Below are 20669 nucleotides of genomic sequence, written 5' to 3'. Positions count from 1 at the left end.
GCTGATTTTAATTTCGCCCTGGTGGGGATTGAATTGTTTTCACCCTTACGTTTTATAATTTCTATTTTTTCTGGCCATAAGTTGCCCCGAGTGTTGCATAAGGAGAAAGGTGAGATAATAAATGAGTAAACAATCCGCAAAAGAACCCCAATTGCTGGCAGGGAGAGCTGTATTATGGAGCGTAGAAAATAGGCACCCCTGTTTAGTGCCCGAGGGTGGCTTCACCATCCCAGAAAGCGAGAACGGAGACGGTCACCCCCAGGCCTGGCGGGCGGAGGGTCGGAGCGGGGAGGGATGACCCTCTCCAGATGCCGCGGGCGAGCTTCAAGCCCCCAGCGCCCAGCCTTCGCCCAGCAGGAAGGGGCATCCCGGAGGGGCGGGCCAGCAGAGGCTGCGCCGCTCCACCTTCCCGCCTCACCTGGCAGGTGCAGAAAGCCCGGGACTTTCGCTCGCGCGCGGGGGGGGGAGGACACGGGTCTTTCCAGCCTCCAGTTGCAGCTTTCCGTCTTTTCTTTTCCGCGCCGAAGATCCCCAGGCGCCCCCCCGGGAGGGCGCCCCAGAGACGCGCGCCGACCCGCCACCCCGGCCTCTCCCCCGAGGCAAAGCAGCGCGCTGGAGCCGCAACTCCGCGGCCTTCCGCAGAGGCAAGCCCCGTATCCAGCCCCCCAGCCCCGCCCTTCTTACCGCGCGCCTCCCGGGCTCCAGCGCCGCTTCCCCGGAAGAGACGCGGAGAGGCGCCCGCCACGGAAAGCCCCAACTTTCAATGAGGATTCCGAGCATGCCTTGCAAGGCCAGGTATGCCGCAAAGGCCTTCGGGAAATGAAGTTTCCTGCTCTTCCGCGCTGGCCTCTCCGAAGGCGGCTTTTGTCTTTGCCAGGCGACCTTGCAAGATTAGCGTTGGGTCTCCTCGGTGCCCGACGCTCTTATTTTGCCCGCCCTTCACGCTACAATTCCGGGCGGGAAGCCGGAGTGGCTGAGGGCCGCGCTAGATGCCCCGCACCCAGCCGGGCGCTTCGGCGAACTTGAGCCCCGGAGGCTCTGCGGACCTTCCTGCCTCCCGCCGCTCGTTCTGAGGTGGCGTCAAAGGCGGTTTCCTTCCGTGGGCTTTTTTAGGACGAAATCTCGCCTGTGGTTTTGTGAATAGTATGCTAGCAGCAGAGCTAGCCTAGGTTTTTAAAGATCTGGCTGTATTCTCAGTTATTTTTCATTGTAACTTGAGGACTTGTTTGAACCAACTTGCAAACAGGTTTAGAGACAGCTTTAATACCATTCTTTCACAAAGACAGTGTCAAATAAAAGCAGACAGGAACAGTTTTTGCCAGCTGTAAAATATTGTAGTAAAAATGCTTAATATAAGTGAAGCCACTCTTTCCAGCAATCAAGATCTTTCTCTCTACTGAAAATTCTGGGTGTTTTGCTTTTATTGCAAACACATCCCAATCCCTGCAAGAAGACTTGGCAGCCCATGAAAACAGATGGAAAGGCCTGGGAGAAGGGAGAGGCTGCCAATGTGTATTTTGCCACTTTTGACTAACAAGTTTCAGTTATACAAGTCCTTTCATACTCCCACAAACCTTTCATATGCCAATATCCCAAACTATCTCAGCAGCCCAACTATTTCCTCCAAAGATAATCATTTTCTTTTGAGCAATGTATACTTAATGGTAAATCTATTTTCAGTCACTGAAGCTCTATACTATAATTTAGGTAAAGGTAAAGGTTCCCCCGGACATGCGTGCTAGTCGTTTCCGACTCTAGGGGCCGGTGCTCATCTCTGTTTCAAAGCCGAAGAGCCAGCGCTTGTCCGAGGACGTCTCCTTGGTCATGTGGCCGGCATGACTAGACGCCAAAGGCACACGGAATGCTGTTACCTTCCCACCGGAGTGGTCCCTATTTTTCTACTTGCATTTTTACGTGCTTTTGAACTGCTAGGTTGGCAGAAGCTGGGACGAGTAACAGGCGCGCTCTGTTACGCGGCACTCGGGATTCGACCCGCCAAACTGCCAACCTTCTGATTGACAAGCTCAGCGTCCTAACCCACTGAGCCACCGCGTCCCTTTATTTAATTTAAACAAGTGTAAAAGGCAATTCTACTTCCTATATTTTTGAAAGTGATAGTTGAAGTTTTATTCACCCTCCAAATAAGGCATCACATTGAACAAAGGTTGTTATAACACTCCAATTTACAGAAGTTACTTTTGTGGGAAGGCTGCACTACCAAAGCAATTTTACCCATTATGTAAATAAAATCAGATATTGCTAAAAAGCTTCTGACTGGACACTTTAGATTTCACAATAATTTATCTGCTGTACAGAAAATAAACCAACTGTAGTTCATCTATATTTAAAATAACAGTGACAGTCATCAGCAGCCTTGGGAGACAATTTCTATAGGCTGCACATACTTTCCATAAAGATTGTAATCCTATCATCCAGAAAAGAGAAGTTAAAAATTCTGTATACACATATGTACTTTCTCAACATCTGATACTATAGTGTCAATGTATTAAACTGCAATCATCAAAGAAAAGCAAAGAGAATAATCCAAATATTGCTACAGTTCCTTAGTAATTGGCCATGATTCAAGCTAAGTTTTTCCTAGACATGCTAAAGGTAAACTACCTTGGTTAGTCCTTAAAACAATTCCTGGGAGATGTTCTAATTGTATAAACTTTGTGCTATATGGCGAAAATTAGAAAAAATACACTCAAAAGGAAATATTTCTACTCACACTTAAACATTTATTTGAAAGCTTACATTAATATCCTGAAATGTATGTTCTTTGCTTGCTTGAGGATTGTGTGAAGCAGCTAATGCACCACTGGGTGATTTTGAAAATCGGACATTAGGGAATTCTGCCTCTTTTAAAAGGCTAAAATATAAATATGTACACTGTAGAAATAACGGGAACTGTTTTAGCAATACAGTATTTCATGATAGCAACAGACAAAAACGGTGTTACGTAAACCGGCATCTTTACAGAACAGAGAACTGATGTCGTACTTTGATTCCACTTGCTTCCAGTTTACACCCTGTGTCCTCAGAACAAATATGAAGATGGTGCAATATCTACTTTAAATGCTGGGATACAGGAAGTGGTGTTTGTTTATCCCATGTTCTATGCATTACACACTGCTCAGAGCATCAACACCTGGAAGAACTTTACCTGCACATAGTTGAAAAGACACAAACATGAGTAGCTAGCTTCAGCACAGTTCAATGCATCACCTCAGATTAGAATCAAAGGTCCTCCCTCAACCCCTCACCTCCCAGAGGTCTTTGCTTTCTCTTGCTGAAGTGTTTAGAACTCTGAGGGGGCGGGCATTACAGAAAATTTCAAGGATGTTTGCACAACTAAGACAATCGGTAGTGAATTTCAATGATAGATTTTCATTCATATGTTTTATATTACCCAGGATTAGAAGACACGTTAACTCAAGGATTTGAATTAGCCATCCCAACTGATAACACCTGCCACAGACCAATGTTATGCTCATGAAATCTTTAAAGCAGGACAATAAGACTTTCTATTTTTATTTCCCATGGAGAAGTAATTATGTTCTTTTTGTGCATGTGGAGCAGAAGAAGCAACAAAGAGGCAGCCCATATATTCATTTCAATGGTCATCTATTTCTGGTTTTGATTTTGCCCACTGTGTAGCAATGAACAGAGAAGGTGGCTTTCAAGAGGGAAAAGACAGCATATCGCTGAAGCATGAAGGGCACCAGGGGAGATATTAATTAAAAAAATTAACCCAAATTGAGCCAATTAGATGCTGCACTTAATGTACTTTAAAATGACAAAAATGGAGAGAAATCTATTATCTGTTCTAAAAAGTCACACCTAATTCTCATATTCTTTAACAATGTATTTTAGGGAGTTTAGCTAATGTATACCTTTACCAAGCATGCTTTATATCCCGAGGAAATTTCACCATCTAAGTTTAGAACCACTTAGAAAAGCCTACATTTTGAATGGTAAGTCTAAACTAAAGAGGACATTTCACTTTCATGGGCTTTCTCTGCAAGTGCACATTCTTTCCCCTTCGGTGTGGATTCCTAGGCAACAGAGACAAAGAGCCTGTCCACCACGGCATTTCTGGTAATAATAGTGGCAGAAGACTTTAGTTTGGCTTATTTTTCAGACAGTAAATAAAGGCAACAGAAAGACAAAATCTGTATCTATTGGGAAACAGCTTAATTACTAGAGGAAATAAAATCATTTGCAGAACAATCCGGCCCATAAATACGCAACTATAATTTTCCCCCCAAGATGACAGCCAACAAACTAGGAATCCTGTAGCACCTTGAAAGTCATGTATTTAACTCTGTGATAAATTTTCATGGATACAATTCATCAGATGCAAATGCAGTACACCAATAAAAACCCACTCCACAATAAATCCGTTCGTGCGTAAGATTCTACAAGGATACTTTTTCTTACAAATACTTTCACTTTAAAATATAAGTTTTGGATGATACACAACTAACTGGGAGTTTCACGGCTGTGATAGTGAATGGTAATCCAGCCCCATGTTTTAGACTGGGCTGTATTAATGGGCTCAGTGACTGTACAAAAAAGTTTTGAATACTTTTAAGAAACCAGTTTTATCATTTTGTTTAGGCAAAGCACATATGCCTAAATTAAGTACTTATAAGAAAATCAATAGCTTAATATTTTCTGCAGAACGCTGTGGCTATATGTTCTTCCTATCAACTATCTAGACCACAAGAGCGATAGTAGCCTCATGGATCAAGGCCTTGTCATGGTGAAGGGGCTTGCGCAGCTGAAAGAAGCTATAAGCTAAGCCACGCAGGGCCACCCAAGACTGTCAGATGATAGAAGAGTTCTGACAAAAAGGTGACATGGTTCCCATCTTCAAAAAAGTGGAAAAAAACAGATACAGGAAACTACAGACCAAGCAACCTAACATCAATATCTGGGAAGATACTGGAAAAGATAATAAAAAACCCAGATCTGCAAACATCTAGAAACAAAGAAAGTTATAACTAGAAGCAACCATGGGGTTTGTTAAAAACAGATCATGCCAAAACAATCTTATTTCATTCTTTGACCAAGTAACTAAATTAGTAGACCAGTAAAATGGTGTGGACATAGTATACTTAAGACTTCAGCAATGCGTTCGACAAAGTAGACCACAACCTACTTCTTGGGAAGCTTAAAAAAAAGTGGGGAAGAAAGCATCACCATCAGATGGATTTTTATTTGGCTGACAAACCGTACTCAGCGAATAGTCCTTAATGATACTACGTCTACATGGAGGGAAGTAAGCAGTGGGATACCACAAGGTTCTGTCCTAAGCCCAGGACTCTTCAACATCTTCATAAATGATTTAGATGAGGGAATAGAAGAGGAACTTATCAAATTTGCAGATGATACTAAGCTAGCAGGAATAGCCAACACCCTAGACAGGCTCAATATCCAGATGGATCTTGACAAATGTGAACACTGGGCCCTATCTAACAAAAAAAAATATCAATGTCGAGAAAAGTAAAGTCTTACACTTTGACAAGAAAAAACAAAATTAAATGTACAGATTAGGTGAAACCTAGCTTAATAGCAGCAATTGTGAGAGGGATCTTGGAGTCTTAGTGGACAATCAATTAAACATGAGTCAACAGTGTGCTGCGGCAGCCAAAAAAGCCAATGCAATCCTAAATTGCACTAACAGAGGGACTGAATCAAGATCACGAGGTACTACCATTCTATAAAGCCTTAGTAAGACTACACCTAGAATACTGCAACCAATTTTGGTGTCCACACCATAGAAAAGATGTTGAGACTCTAGAAAGAGTGCAGAGAAGAGCAACAAAGATAATCAGGGAACTGGAGGCTAAAACATATGAAGAACGAAAGAAACTGGGCATGTCTAGTCTAGTGAAGAGAAGGACCAGGAGACATGATAGCAATCTTCCAGTATTTGAGGTGCTGTCACAGAGAGGAGGGGGTCAATCTATTTTCCAAAGAACCTGAAGGCCAGACAAGGAATAACGGATCGAAACTGATCCAATCAGAGGAAATGAGAAATTTTCTGACAATGAGAACAATCAACCAATGGAACAAGTTTGTCTCCAGATGTTGTGGGAGTTTCATCACTGGATGCTTTTAAGAAGACTGGACTGCCATCTGTCAGAAATGGTGTAGGGTGGGGGGGGGGTTGGACTAGGTGACCTACAAGTTCCCTTCCAACTCTATTATTTTAATTCTAATTCAAAATGTGGACCACTGGAGAACGAAACGGCATCCTTGCCAAGAAAACCCCATGGACAGTATGAAAAGGCTAAAAGACGCGATGCCAAAAGATGAGCCACTCAGGCCGGCAGGTGCCCAATATGCTACTGGGGAAGAGCGGAGGGCGACTACAAGTAGATTCAGAAAGAGGGGAGTGGCTGGGCCAAAGCCAAAAGGACCCTGAGCTGTGGATGTGTCTGGTGGTGAAAGGAAAGTTTGATGCTGTAAAGAACAATATTGCATAGGAACCTGGAATGTAAGATCTAGGAATCAAGGTGCAAGGCTGAACATCGACATCTTGGGCATCGGTGAACTAAATTCAGATGGCCATTGTATCTACCACTGTGGGCAAGAACCCCTTAGAACAGGGTGTTGTGATTCCATGCCAGCCTGTGATCCCAGCAGCTGAGTCCGGGGAACCAGAGGACGAGGAGGGGCCTGGGGAGCCATCAGTCGGAGGAAGGCTCTGATGAGTTACAGGACTTACAAAGTGAGGAAGAACCTGGCTCCTCCACTCGTGGTCAAGCAGAAAGCCAGCTGGGCTGGGAGGTGGAGTCAGACTCGGAGGAAGCACAGCTGGAAGACCTCAGAGACGCTCGGAAACAGACAGGTCACAAGAGTAAATCAGAGGGAGGCAATGGGGCAACTCCAGGAGAGAAGGAGAAAGCAGTGAGAAGCCACGCCTTGGGGGCTGTGTAACAAAAAGGGAATGTGTGAGCAGGGCTGGTTGCTGGAGGCAACCGTTTGCAAAGAACCTCTGTGTCAAGAGATGATGGTCTGTTTATTTTACCAGTGATTTATTTCCTGTTGGCTTGTGCTTTGTTTTGTTTGTGGACAAGGTCTGTAACTTCAATAAAGAGTTTATTTATCCAGTCTACTGCTAAATTAAGGGTTGCCTTGTGAAGTAACAAGGACGTAAGTAGGCTGGGACAGAACACAGGGGTGTCAGACTCAATTTCACTGAGGGCCACATCAGGGTTGTGGTTGACCTTGTGGGGCACAGTAGGTTTGGCCAGGGTGGGTGTCGCCAACTCAACATCGCTTGTGTCAGGAGGCACCTGTGTGGTCTGGGCGGGGCTGGGGGGATCCATTGTCTCCAGTGGAGGAAGGTGAGACCAGGGCGAATGCCAAACTCTTGTCCACCAGAGGAGCCTCACTGTCCCTCTCAGACCACCTAGAGAACCCCCGGATGGCAGCGCAGGCTTAAGGCAAGCTACAAAAAACTTGCTATTAACTTATCAGGGGTATAATTTTGTTTTGAAAAAAAACCCCATTACCTTCTAGAAGTTCCAGACTGGCTCCACCTCCGGTACTAACGTGGCTAACTTTATCTTCAGTATTCCATTTAGCACAGCAGGTAGCAGTGTCTCCTCCACCTGTAAAATAGTTTGGACTGTTTGAGGACACACAACTGGGCTAGTATCAAAATGTGCTGTTTGTTGTTAAAGCCATTTAAAATAAGGGTCAAAGTGACCCATTTCCAGTCAGGGGTTCTCTCCATGTACCACTCCAATCATTCTTTGCCAGTTGGATATATTGTACAATCCAAAATACTTAAAAGGGCAACAGAGAAAGGTAGTATAGATATCACTGAATTTGCCAATGTAAGGCAAGGCCTTCTGTTCCTTCCGTGGAAGGAAAGACACTATTCAAATTGATCAAAAAGGTAAGAATCAAAAATTGGCACCCAGAAGAACAATAGAAAGATTTGTACCGATAATGGTGATACAGCCTTTGCTGGTAACTTCCACTACTTTATCCATCACAGCTTTGGTTCCTTTGGCAAACTTCTCCCACTCAAAGACACCAACTGGACCGTTCCACACTATCTGCTTGGCTCTGCCCACAGCTTCGACAAAGAGCTTAATGCTTTCAGGGCCACAATCCAATCCCTAAGACCAAAGGAACAAATGAGACCATTCAGCCCTTCCTCCAGAAAGCGCAGAGAGGGAAGCAGCCTAGCAATGTTTTCTTCCACTCACCATCCAGCCTGCAGGGATGCCAGAGGCCAACGTAGCTTCCCCAGTGTTAGCGTTCTCATCAAATTTATCTGCAGTGATAAAGTCAACAGGCAAAGTGATCCGGACACCATTCTTCTCTGCTTTGGCCATCAGATCTTTGACTATTTTTGATCCTTCTTCATCAAATAAAGAGTTACCAATCTGGAAGAAAAAAAGATGGCATATTTCATAGCAGATAAATGGTGGTACAAGCTGCAATGAAATCACTGAGTGCCACAAAAGAGCCTTGCAAATACGTATTCTTAAAGAATGAAGTGAAGGAAAAGGGGGGAATATGGTCAAAATCTTTAAATATATTAAGGTTCTAGAAGGCAGTATTTTCAATATTAAGCCAAAATCAAGAACATGGGAGCATAACCTCAAACTGACAGAGGGAAGTTCCAAAGTAATATTAGAAAGTATTATTTCACAGAAAGAGTAGTGGAAGATTGGAACCAAATTCTAGTGGAGCTGGTGTGTCAATCATCAGTAACCGAGTTTAAACACATGTCCATCATCCAACAAAAATTTAAAAAACTCAAAAGGCAGATTTGATGGACCACTAGGTCTTTTTCTGCCATCAAATATGTCTATGAAGAGTCTCAGTTGGGTCATAGTTGTATCAAAAGTAGGTTTTATTTTGAAAAGGCAATTGGACTGATTTTTGAGGAAAAACAAGACGTTTTGCTTCCTATCCTCGAAGCTTCACCAGTTGTATTGTATGCTGTGGGAGATGGAAGGACAGTTATTGATAGTTGAGATTAGTTGGTGGGAGGGGGAATCATAGGTTCTAACAGGATGGTGGGAGGGAAAAAGGGAAAAGGAAAGTTTTCCCTCTTTGTGGATTTGAGGGGGGGGTCCATATATTTTATTAAAAAATGGTCATAAAGTTCCTGCAAAAATTCCTTAAGGACAAACGCCATTGACAACCCGCAATACTTTTGCCGTTATCCACTCCATGCATATATGAATTCCCCCAAATCCACAGAGGGAAATCCACTCAGACCAATTCTCAGCAGTATCAACTTTTGTCACCTACAAAACTGCAAAATATCTAACCATCTTATTAGCTCCTTTGGTTGGCAACACCATCCATCACATCAACAATTCACAGGACTTTGTCAGCAAGGTTTGGAAACTAAAAAAATTGGATCTAGATGAAACTATGGTTTCTTATGATGTGAACTCACTCTTCACCTGCATTCCAACAACTGAAGCTGTCACAGCAGTGAAGAAACATCTGCTTCAAGATAGCACATTAGGTAACAGAACTAATCTCAGCCCATACCACGTATGTGCCACATTGGACCTCTGTCTGACCACTACCTATTTTAAATATAATGAAGGTTTCTACAAACAAAAGCACGGTTGTGCCATGGCTTCACCTGTGTCCCCCATTGCGGCAAATCTTTACATGGAAGAGGTAGAAACCAAAGCCCTAAACTTATTCCTAGGAATTTCACCAACTCACTGGGACGGGTATGTGGACAATACTTAGGTCAATTCTAAAACTTTTGAATATAGCAAAGTCCACATTTTGGACAGAGAGGACCATTGCTTTGAAAGAGGGGTATTTCATTTTTCCTCAAAAATCAGTCAAGTTGCCTTTTCAAAATAAGAATCAGAGGCTGAAGAAAACCATTTTCAGTGTGACTTCTGAAAGTTCCAATCTAAATTAGGAGTGTTACAGCAGCTTGGTCAAAGAAACAATATCTAACTCTTTGGTCAAATATGAACTTATATGAAAAAAGTAGATGAAGGAAAATTGTCTTGTTTAAACATATGGCCATCAATCTGCTAAATATTTAACACTGATTAATACAAAGAATTGTTCCTATATATTTACTTTTCTCAACTAAAGACAGCATTACAGCATACAGAGCCACTTGTCTGACGCCTGTAGAAATTAAATAAATAAATACCTCCATATTGTTGATTACTTTGAGGAAGGTGAAGGCCATTCCACCACCAATAATCATCTCATTGACCTGATCCAGCATGTTACTGATGAGCTGAATCTTATCCTGAACCTTAGCTCTAATGAGCAGGGAGAAAAAAAATCCAAATAGTTAAATGTTTCTGTGGAATGTTTAAAATGAAAATATTTGAGACAAAAAACAGCTAAGTAGACTGTAGAAACAGTACGTAAATCATGATTTCATGTTTTATTTCTAAATGGGAAAAACACGTAAACTCATTTACTCTTTTGACTTATGTAAGTAAAGGTTAAAATGAAGAGAAAGGCACCACACAGACATATCCATACATGTGTCTCCACCTGGCTCTCTTTCAAGTCAGAGGAGTTGAAACTCTAGTTGATTTGACACATCCATTCTCCACTCTGGTTTGAACAATCAAAATATTATGAATTATCAATACAAATCATTTATAATTACCCAAAATGTATTGAGGAAGGTAGACCCTAACCCTATTGTTCCAATCCCTTTTACAGGACGGGGTAGTACTGCGGTTCTTTTGATGAAGAAATGCATTAACGGTTGGACTTTAAAAAAAAAAAAAAAAGGATGACTCCAAGATTGCCTCTCCAGAAGCTGTTCGCTGTGCTAGGCTGCCCTCTCCTGCCCAAACGTCTAATTTTGAAGCCGCACATGATCACTCAACTGCAAGTCCCAAATCTGGGCTAAGCAGATGTCAAAGCCCTCCGTTTCTCACAAGTAATCTGATAAGCGATTCTGGAAATCTATTCCAGATAGCCAGTAATATTGATTTCTGCAAAGTAAAATATAACCAGAAATATAACATTATTTCTCAACAGCAGTTCTTAATGTCTCTGTGGGCAAACAGCAATAAATACAATGGTTTATGCACAATCAAAGGACTCTATTCTATGGTCTATAGTAGTATCTTTGATTTCTAACTACTGTGAGTTCTTTTATTTCCTCTTAATTTTATCTTATTTTCTACATATAGGCTTGTGTTTTCTTTAAAGTTTTTATTCAGACCAATTAATAGCTATTTAATTGTAACTGATCTAACATTCTATTTGGCTTCAGTTCCACAGCTGCTATTTTGTACACTGTGGGATACCAGATGAGATGATCATGGCAACGAACTGATGGACTGGATGTGCAGACAACCAGATCCCAGTGGCCAAATATGCAAAATGGTGGCTTGCTCAGAAACTGACACTGATTGTTCATGACGCCCTTTATCTAGAAAATGCCAGCACAAGATCTTTCCAGGTGATACTAAGAATGCCACCAATGCTCTTACGACAAAGACAGTAAGAACACTAGTTATTTCTGCTAGAGGGGCCTGGGGCACATTGACCTCCATCCACCATGTGTCCATCCAGTGGGAGCCCCTCCAGCTATTGTTCAAACAATGCTTGAGACAGAAAAGACTCAGCCATGGATCTCCTCAGCCTTGGGAGTAGAGACTCAAATGATTCCTGCACTTCAGCTGTTCCTTGAGCCAAACTCTTTAGTGAAGCGAGAACCAAGCTGAGCCAGATTCTGCTCTTCGTTGTTTTCTCTGAAACCTTCTAGAATGAACTGCAGGAGAAGCTGAACTCTGAAGACAACAGGGCTTTATAGCTCTACTTCATGTTGAAAGCCCTTTGATTGCAAGCATTTTTGAAATGGAAAATTGTATTGATGTCCCCTAGGACAGGGGTCCCCAGCCCGGTACCGGGCCACACAAACAAGCAAAGCCCCATCCGTGAGATGCAGGCAACACACAAAACCACGTCTCCTCTGGTCCACGGAAAAATCTCTCTCTACAGAACTGGTCCCTGGTGCCCAAAAGGTTGGGGACCTCTGCCCTAGGAGAGCTTCTCACTGTGGAAGTGACCTAGGTGGAAAGCAAAACACTGGGCCAGGGGCAAGAGGAGGGACTGGACTGTCCGGCATGCACTCCCCCCTTGTAACTATAATGCGGGCTGTTCTGGCACTGAATTCCCTTCCTGCCAGTTTTGTGCAACTAATTTCAAAATCTGGCCCTACTTGGCAACATTGGTCTGATATTCTCTTGTCCACTGAAACATCAAATAAAATTGTGTTTATACTACAATTCAACATATTTTTATTAAATATATCTTTGAATTAAATATATTAATCTACTATTTGGTATGTTCCTTGTAAAAAAAATTGCAACACATTTCTCTTGAACACTGTAGGAGTTGTGTGTCCAGTTATAGTATCATCCTTGCCTAATGGCAAAAGTTTCAATTTACACATGGAACTGCTGACCAGGCGGTATGTGTGCTAACTCTGTTTGAAAGGCCAAACACATACAGAACTATTTTAATTGATCCGACTCATAATAATGTATGCTAAGCCTGGGGTAATTTAAAAAAAAAACTCACCAAAAGATAACATGGCCATAAATATTAGACATTAAAAAACATTTGCCTGCAGCATTTTTCAAGTTTAAGGGAAAGAAAACAAATTGCGCTGAAGAAAAAACCAATTTTGTTCTTACCCTCCAAGGATTGCCAGAAAGGGGCGCTCTGGGTTCTCCAGGGCTTTGGCAAAATAATCAAGCTCTTTCTTCATTAGAAATCCAGCCGCTTTTTGAGACAGATTGACCCCAACCATGGAACTGTTACAAAAGGAACAACATCAGTGACTTGCAATGTGGCTAAGCACCTGTGCCCATTCATGTCCTACAACGGTAAGTCAATTTTTAAAAAATCTATTCAAGTCAACACCCGGGAAAGTATTCCATTAAAGTATCAGCAAAGGCACTCAAAGTCATGGTATTTCTCCAAAGTCATACCAATATTTTTGATTTGCAGACACTACTGGATTAAAATCTAAGAAAATAGTCTTTCAATAGTCTTTCAAACATTTTAAAAATGTTTACTATTTCCTCCACAAATCCAAAATTCATACTAAAATATTGTTTCACAAAGAGAACATTTACAAAGACAGGCACGACTTGTACCTAAGATTCTTCTAGTAGCTTCTTTAATATCAAGAGCACATCCCCAACACTTCCAGAAGTCAACATTTTCTATTGACCTGAAATTCATCACTAATACAAATGATAGGTTCTAAGGTTAAGGAAAACTCAACCGAACAGATGTTCTGGACAATAGCTTCCAGGAAATATTTATGTAAAGTAGCCAGTTTGCCACTTTTAGTGGGAACATCCTCGGACAAGCGCTGGCTCTTCGGCTTTGAAACGGAGATGAGCACCGGCCCCTAGAGTCGGAAACGACTAGCACGCATGTGCGGGGGAACCTTTACCTTAAAGTTTTTAAAAGATTAAATATTGTCAAGGGTACAATTCGGCTTGCTTTGCAATCCCCGTTCACAGCCTGACAGTAGCAATGGTGAGAGGGGATGGTTAGAATGCAAGGTGCGCAAAGGAATGCAAAGAATGCTGACTGGGCGCCTGAGACAAAGCCAAGCAAAATGAATGGACAGTAACTAATAACAGTGGGAAAGCCAAGGGAAAAGGGAAAGTTAACTCTGCTATTTGAACACAAAAATAGCAGAATTGGCTTCGCTACTTCTGTAACCATATTGGTCTAGTTAGTAAATTAATACTCTTGGAGAAAAGTGATGTGTCAGGAGTCTTTATTTACTGTACGAAGCAAGTGGAACAGTTGACATATATTTTCTCAAATTTAAAGCATTCAAAATAAAAACAGTTTATTATAGCAAGTATTACAGTAACGGTCTTTCCAATATATTGAGGTTTCTCTTAGGAGAATGGTTACTGCCACAAGACTTTATCTTAGGAATCAGTGTGACAACAAAAACTCACCTGTGAGCTCTATGTGCAGTTCCAAAAGCATCATTAATGTAAACATCTCCTAATTTAGAAAGTGATGCTCTGAAAGCATCCACTTTTGCAGAATCAGCCTTGATCTGAAGAAAATAAAAAAGGCAATTGACATTCATTCTTCAAGCCCCTTCCCCCCTTACCACAGCAACAAGGCTTACAAAAAGCTCCCTAAATATAGCATCGCTATACAAAACAGTGGCAAAAGGAAAAAATTCACCAGGAAGAGGATGATGAAGTAAAAAGTACATAGTAGCTGTGTTACCTATTCGCTTTGGCTTTTTGACTTAGCCACCCAGCATGCCCTTAATTAAAAAAAAATAACTTTTTAAGATGCTCCCTCTCCTAAAGACAAAGAATTTTGAGATAAACTGCATTGCCTACTGAGAATTGTACTGAAACTGATGCAGGCTCTTCCCACTTTTGTTATAATCAACAAAAGAACACTATCTTGATAGTATCTGCTCTCAAATCATTAGGGTTTTGAGGAGGAATGGGAAAAAATTCTTTAAAGGTTACTCTAGCCATTCATACTTTTTCCCTATAGATTTACACTTTATGTAGCAGGATGTTTCAAAATTCCAGTGGGAATAACCTAGATGTTGCTAGGAATCAAATAATTAAAACATGTTTTAAGATTATTACTCAGGCTCATCAATGTGCATGGTGCTTTAGAGAGCAATACCTCTATAGCTGATGCCCAACAGAGCTTTAAAATCAAAACCGAAGAAGAAAGGATGGCAGCAAAGGATCAAATGTAAGGAGAAAGAACCACTTCATAGGAAAGAACAAGCAACAGGAAGAAGTTCAAGTGGGAATTAAGGCAGCCTTCAGAAGTTCATTTGCACCTTTTTACAGCACTATGTGGGTAGCCTCTACCAACCTGTGAAAGGGCATCGTACTGCACAACAGTATTTTAAACTCAAAATAGTTCAAGACGGAGGCAAACCTGAGACTTAATGGGATCAGAGATGCTAAGAAAAGAAACTGACTGGGACCAAGTTCTCTCAATGACCTTCAAGAAAATGTCAGAGGTGCAAAATGGCACACACACCAGATGGCTGTCTGAAAAATATGTGGATCCTACTCAAAAGTTTCTCTTAGTGCAGTATATGGTATGAAAACTTCATCAAATAGAGCATTCTGTCAAACTTTTCTTAGTTATTTTTAATTTAGACTCCTCCTCCTTTGCTTTAATCCAAATTCCATCTCTTTTAAAGCCACAATATTATAATTTCATCCAAATAAATATATTTAATTTATACAATTTATTGGCCGCCCATCTTATTATTACTCGATCAACACCTCCATTGCTGTTCCCCCATTTGAGGCCCCAGACCAACTGGCAGAGCTAGATCTTGAGGCCCTTAGGAAAAGATGGGTGGGTTGTGGCCAACCTCACATGGGGCGGGGGGGGGGGGGAGAGAAGAGATGTTCCAGAGGGCAGGAGCAACAACAGACACCTGCAGCTGTCAATCTCACCTTATTGCCTGAAAGATCCTTCCCTTTTCCTTCTTCTTCTACATGGAATCGGAGGTTTTCCAAGAGAATAATGGAGCCATCTGCAGGATTGGCACAAGCGGCCTCTACCTCTGAACCCACACAATCTTTCAGGAATGTGATGTCTCTAGAGATGATCCAAGATTTAGACTCAGTTTTTGAAGTTGAAAATATTTTACAGCATTTCTATTACAGCCTTGATATCTTACCTGCCAAGCAGTGATTTGAGTTCAGCTGCTACCGGTTCCAAAGAGAATTTATCAGGCATTGCAACTCCGTCAGGTCGGCCCAGATGACTCATCAATACTACAGATTTGGCTCCATTGTCCAAACAATGCTTGATGCTCGGGATCGCTGCCTTGATTCTATGAAATCAGAGGAAAAATCGGAAAGATTAATTTACAGTCTTCATTATAAGCACCTATGAAGGGAAGTCTCTCCTGCTGTATGGGTAAATATTTAATCCATGGGCTCTGATAGCAATATAAGACTCTGTGGGGCATGAATAAACAAGCTTACAAACTCTTAGGACTGCAGCTCCATAAGTAACCACTAGTCTGCCCATCTGTTAGGAACCAAATTACAGGTAGTCCTCAACTTACAACCCCAACTGAGCCCAAAATTTCCATTGCTAAGCAAGACAGTTGGTGAGTTTTGCCCCATTTTACAACTGTCTTGCCACTGTTGTTGTGAATCACTGCGGTTGCTCACTTAGTAACACGGTTGTTAAGTGAATCTGGCTTCCCTATTGACTCTGCTCATCAGATCACAAAAGGTGATCATGTGACCCCAGGACAGAAGCATCAAATACGAGCCAGCTGATTCTTGATCACGACTATAGGAATACTGTCATGTCACTATTTTTAGTGCCACTGTAACTTTGAATGGCCACTAAATGAATGGTTGTAAGTTGAGGACTACCTGTATAAACTAAAACATCTAAAGGCCACCAATCTGTGCTATACATTATACCATCACACAGGTCTCTTGCCATTAACATCCTACCAATAGGATCTTCTGCAGGCTAAGTTGTACATCCTGAGCTACTTGAATGACTTTGATCAGTACTATGTACTTCAGAAGTTTCAGTAATCCTGCTACATGTAAACCGTTTTGATCCTATATAAACATTATCACAAACAAGAAGCCTCATATGAAGCCCAATCAATTGTTGTCAAGTCTGACAAACCTGACTGAACAAATGAACCAAGAAAATATCTAAAAGCCTGATTTGGCGATAATATGATTGATCTTAAAACTAAAATTAAAAAATGGGACTTGCAATCCATTGGACTAAACGAAACTATCTAGAACTCTTAGGAATTTTTTTTTAAAACTCTTACCTTTGATTGTTGGTTATTTTGTTATTCTTCATTGGTACATTGAAATCAACCCTTAAAAAGAATATAGTAAAGTTTTACTTTTATAAGTCAACTAAAGCATTGCATTGGTAGTAATAAAATCCTACAGGATTTTTTTTAAAAGGCCCCTGCATCAGATTATATTTGGATACAAAATGACCAGATACTGTATTATGCTAACCCTGCCATTCCTAGCTACCTCTCTAATAAATTAATAAAACTATCAGTAGAGTAAAAGTGTTTAAAAATAAAGGACAGGTTTTGGACTTCAGATAAACTTTGGTCAAAGTTTAATATACCTGCTTTTCTGTTGCAAACTCGAGAGTTTTCTTGACTAAGTGCTTAAACTTCTTTATATTTGCTGTGCCTCCTCCAAATATCCACACCACCAGTTTTTTGATACATAAAGCAGGGGATAAATATGTGGATCAGATCTACTGGCCAGCTGTTAAAAGCCATTAATTACCTTAGTCTCCGCTAGAACTGAAGACTGTTCCTGCTCTACACAACTTGAAAATTTGGAGGAGCCTCAGAGTCCATTTTTACAAAGCAATGCTCTCTGCCTCAAAGTGGAAGCCACAGGAAATTATGTTGAATGGTATAAGCAGGAAGACACAGGTTGTAAAGTTGAATTTTGTCATGAGCAATTGAAAAACCAATTTCAGGAGATGTCTTGGCTCTGCTGTGAATGTATGATCTAAGAAGCACAATCTCCCTATTTTCAAATACTTAAGTGAAGCAACAGATCATACCCTTTTTTACTAATTAAGTCTAGCATGTAAACACTATTTAGTAGTTAAATAAAATTGGAAACTGCAGCCAACAGTAACAAAAATATTTGATGTAAACATGTAGAAAAAGCCAATAATTTTTTTAAAAAAACCTTAATTATTAAGTGATAGCAATTTAGGCTATAAATGTAGGTATGTGAGATGGAGGAGCTAAACAAAGAGGTGCTGACCTCGGCCATCTAAATCAAGACTCCATTACTTCACAGGATCACCAAAATGTGAAATGGGAAACCCTGGGGCTTTGTGAATCAGATTCTCAAACACTGTCAGAACAGAAGGGGAAGTACACCATATCAAAAAAAAGGGGGGGAAGGACTTTGATCCAGATTGCAAGTCAGCAAACACTAGGTATTAGCAGAAATCATTTTGTGAAAGAACAAAATAAATTATGTCAATGCACATTAACAAAATGTTTTCAAAGATAAGAAATGACTCATCAGAGGTTAATTTATGATCTATACTGAGGGTAATTAAAGCAGGTTCCAGAACGAAGCTTGCAGATTATGATAAAACTCCTGCCACCCAACCCACTTTCACCCGTGTTAGAAGGGGTTGTTGCTCAGATATTGTTAAACTGCAACTCCTAGCAGGAAGTGCTTGCAGGTTCAATACTGAGGGATGTTGGCAGTTATACCCAAAATCTGGCAGCATATCCATTCTATATGTAGCAAGCAACAGAAAGAACATCCAGCCATTAAGGCAATGAAAATACCGATGTGGATGTAAATTCTCTTTACATAAAAGACAAAACATCTTGAGTAGGGAAACGGCTTCAAGAGAATAATGGCAGAATGAAAAATCCTAGCTAGTCCTCCGTGACCTTCAGAAAATGTTTCATTGATTTTAAGGCCTTCATTTAAAGTCTCAGTCTTAAAGCTATTTAAAACACCACCTGCATATAACATGCAACAGCATAGTAGTAAGAGTACCGTAATTGTTTCTTTTCAGGTGCAGATTTAAGCAGTTAGTTCTTTGTCTCAGCCCCATTTTGCTAACGAGACCCTCAATTTTCAATTGCAGATGGATCATTATCTATATTGATTAAATCTAGGGCAAGAGATTACCCTTCCCCATTTCTTTCAGCTGCAGACCCTCGCTTTACTACCCCCCCCAGTTCCGGCACTTGGAATCTCGCACGTCGATCAAGCCCCCAAGGCAGAGCCCCTCCCTCCCCCCCCCCCGGCCTGGCAGGACCGGTTTCCTCAGCTCCTTACGCGGGCCGGTTCATGAGGAAACGCCGCCACTCCCCACGCAGCACAGCGAGCCCCCTTTCCTTAGGGCGGTGCTCGTTGCAACTCCGGCCGTTAGCCAGCCGTAACGTAGGAAAGGGGCTCACGAATACTTTACTCCTCGGCGCTTCTGGAGGTCTTGCCACGCGTGGCTCGTCCCCGCCCCGCAGATTCCCCGGGGGCTCTCCGAGGCCAGCGCGGCCCCTCAGGCGCTCCGAAGGGAAGCGGCGCCTTCCCGGGGCCCCCGCCACGGTCCCCGCCCGCGCAGCGAAGGGGCTCACCTCATGACGACGCGCTTGCCCTTCACGTCGACCTTATCGAGGGTGAGCTTGTGGGAGAGCGACATCGCGGCGGCTCCGGGAAAGCGAGCGAGCTGCGGCCGAGGAGCGAGCGGGGCCGAGAAAGAGGCGGGGCGCTGCGGGGCTCTCGGCAAGGCGGGGAGGCCACGCCCCTTCCTCGGCCGCCTTCGGATAGGCTGAGCTGCCTCCCGGGTTTCGCGCAATTAGCTGCGCGGGCCCGTCAATCCCGGCAGGGGCCGCTCGGCCGAGTCGGAAAGTCACGTTTCGCCTGGCCGGAAAGCTCCGCCCCCCCACGCCTTGCGCCCTCCTTCCGCCGAGTCCGGATTGGTCGCCGTCGACATCGCTCCGGGCGTTCCGGTTGGACGGTCTCCTCGCGCGCTCGGGTTTGTTTCGGAGGTCGGCGGTAGGGAAGTTTCGCGCCCTCGCGTGGCTGCGTCGGGGTCTCCGGCCGGGCAGGCGCAGTTTTGCCACGGAGAAGAACTGCCCGGCTGGCTCCTTCCTCCCTTGTTCGCCCGAAGCCAGCTGCCTTTCTGCCCCGTCTCCGGAAGACCCTTAGCGCTCCTCGAGCTTTCCTGAATTCTTGGCCTGCTGGTGCCGGTGACACCACCCCGGCCCCCTCCTGTTCTCCCGCCGCCGGCCCCGAACTCCGGAGCGGCGCTGCAGGGGGGGCGGAAAAGGCGGGAAATGGAGGCGCTGAGGCGGCCGCGCTTCCCCGACGACGCGCTTCCCGCCAGGATCCTCCTCGCTCGGCTGGCTTTCTCTCCCTCGAGGGGAAAGCCTCACGCTGCCCCGTCGCTGGCTCTGAGGCGGCCGCCCGCCCGCGGGCTGCTCCGAAGCGGCGTTTGCGGAAGGGATGGAGCTGCTGGGCCCGCGGCCCCTTTTCCGGCGTCTGTGGAGGAGGTCATCCTGCCCCTCAGACGCTCGGTCAAACCAAGAAAAACCTCGCGGCTTTGTCGCCTCCATTATTGGCATTTTAAAAGGCGATGCTAGCAGTTTTAACCTGGCAGTCTAGGCCTCTTTTTAAGAGCGAGTTTTTTCCTCCTTGCCAAGGCCTTTTCCTTGGTATATGAGAACTTGCTTTTGCAGCAGTATGCAATAGACTAGCGAGCGTATTCTGAAAGTCCTTGAATACAATCGAAAATTTTAAGAAAAATAAAAACCCAGCTGGGAATGGGGGACCCAAACCGTCTATCGCACTCGTCTCCCAAATAAACTCAGGGTTGACCTCATCTCTGAGGTGTCCTGGGGCTCTGAGCGTGGCTGTTTTCTTGCAGATGTTTCATGGCCCAAACTGGATGACATCGTCACTGAAATAACAGAAAACACCTGTAGTTCAGGTTTTAGATTTTGGCAGCGGCTGGCTCCCCAAGCTTGTTTCAACTTAGTTTCTGAAAGTTAGGTAAAGTCATCAGTAGGATTTGCTTGTCCTATTTTCCTTAGATTATCAATGTCTTGTTGACATTTGGAGATCAAACCACTACCA

The 20669-nt window shown here is 43.1% G+C and overlaps 1 protein-coding gene across 1 annotated transcript; it reads right to left on the bottom strand.

Annotated features, from left to right (window-relative positions):
• Nucleotides 1-2720: 2720 nt before the first annotated feature.
• On the bottom strand, nucleotides 2721-19334 carry PGK1 (phosphoglycerate kinase 1). The gene is made up of 11 exons (XM_083372262.1): nucleotides 19169-19334; nucleotides 16850-16900; nucleotides 15716-15871; nucleotides 15489-15633; nucleotides 13989-14092; nucleotides 12696-12815; nucleotides 10175-10289; nucleotides 8235-8414; nucleotides 7967-8144; nucleotides 7530-7628; nucleotides 2721-3166 (listed from the first exon to the last, which is right to left on the bottom strand). The coding sequence occupies exons 1-11, from the start codon at nucleotides 19231-19233 to the stop codon at nucleotides 3126-3128; spliced, it is 1254 nt and encodes a 417-aa protein (XP_083228388.1). The 5' UTR covers nucleotides 19234-19334; the 3' UTR covers nucleotides 2721-3125.
• Nucleotides 19335-20669: the final 1335 nt, after the last annotated feature.

Source organism: Vipera ursinii (genome assembly GCF_947247035.1).
Source record: "Vipera ursinii genome assembly, chromosome: 12".
Lineage (NCBI taxonomy): Eukaryota > Metazoa > Chordata > Lepidosauria > Squamata > Viperidae > Vipera > Vipera ursinii.
This window is presented reverse-complemented; position numbering and strand designations above follow the sequence as displayed.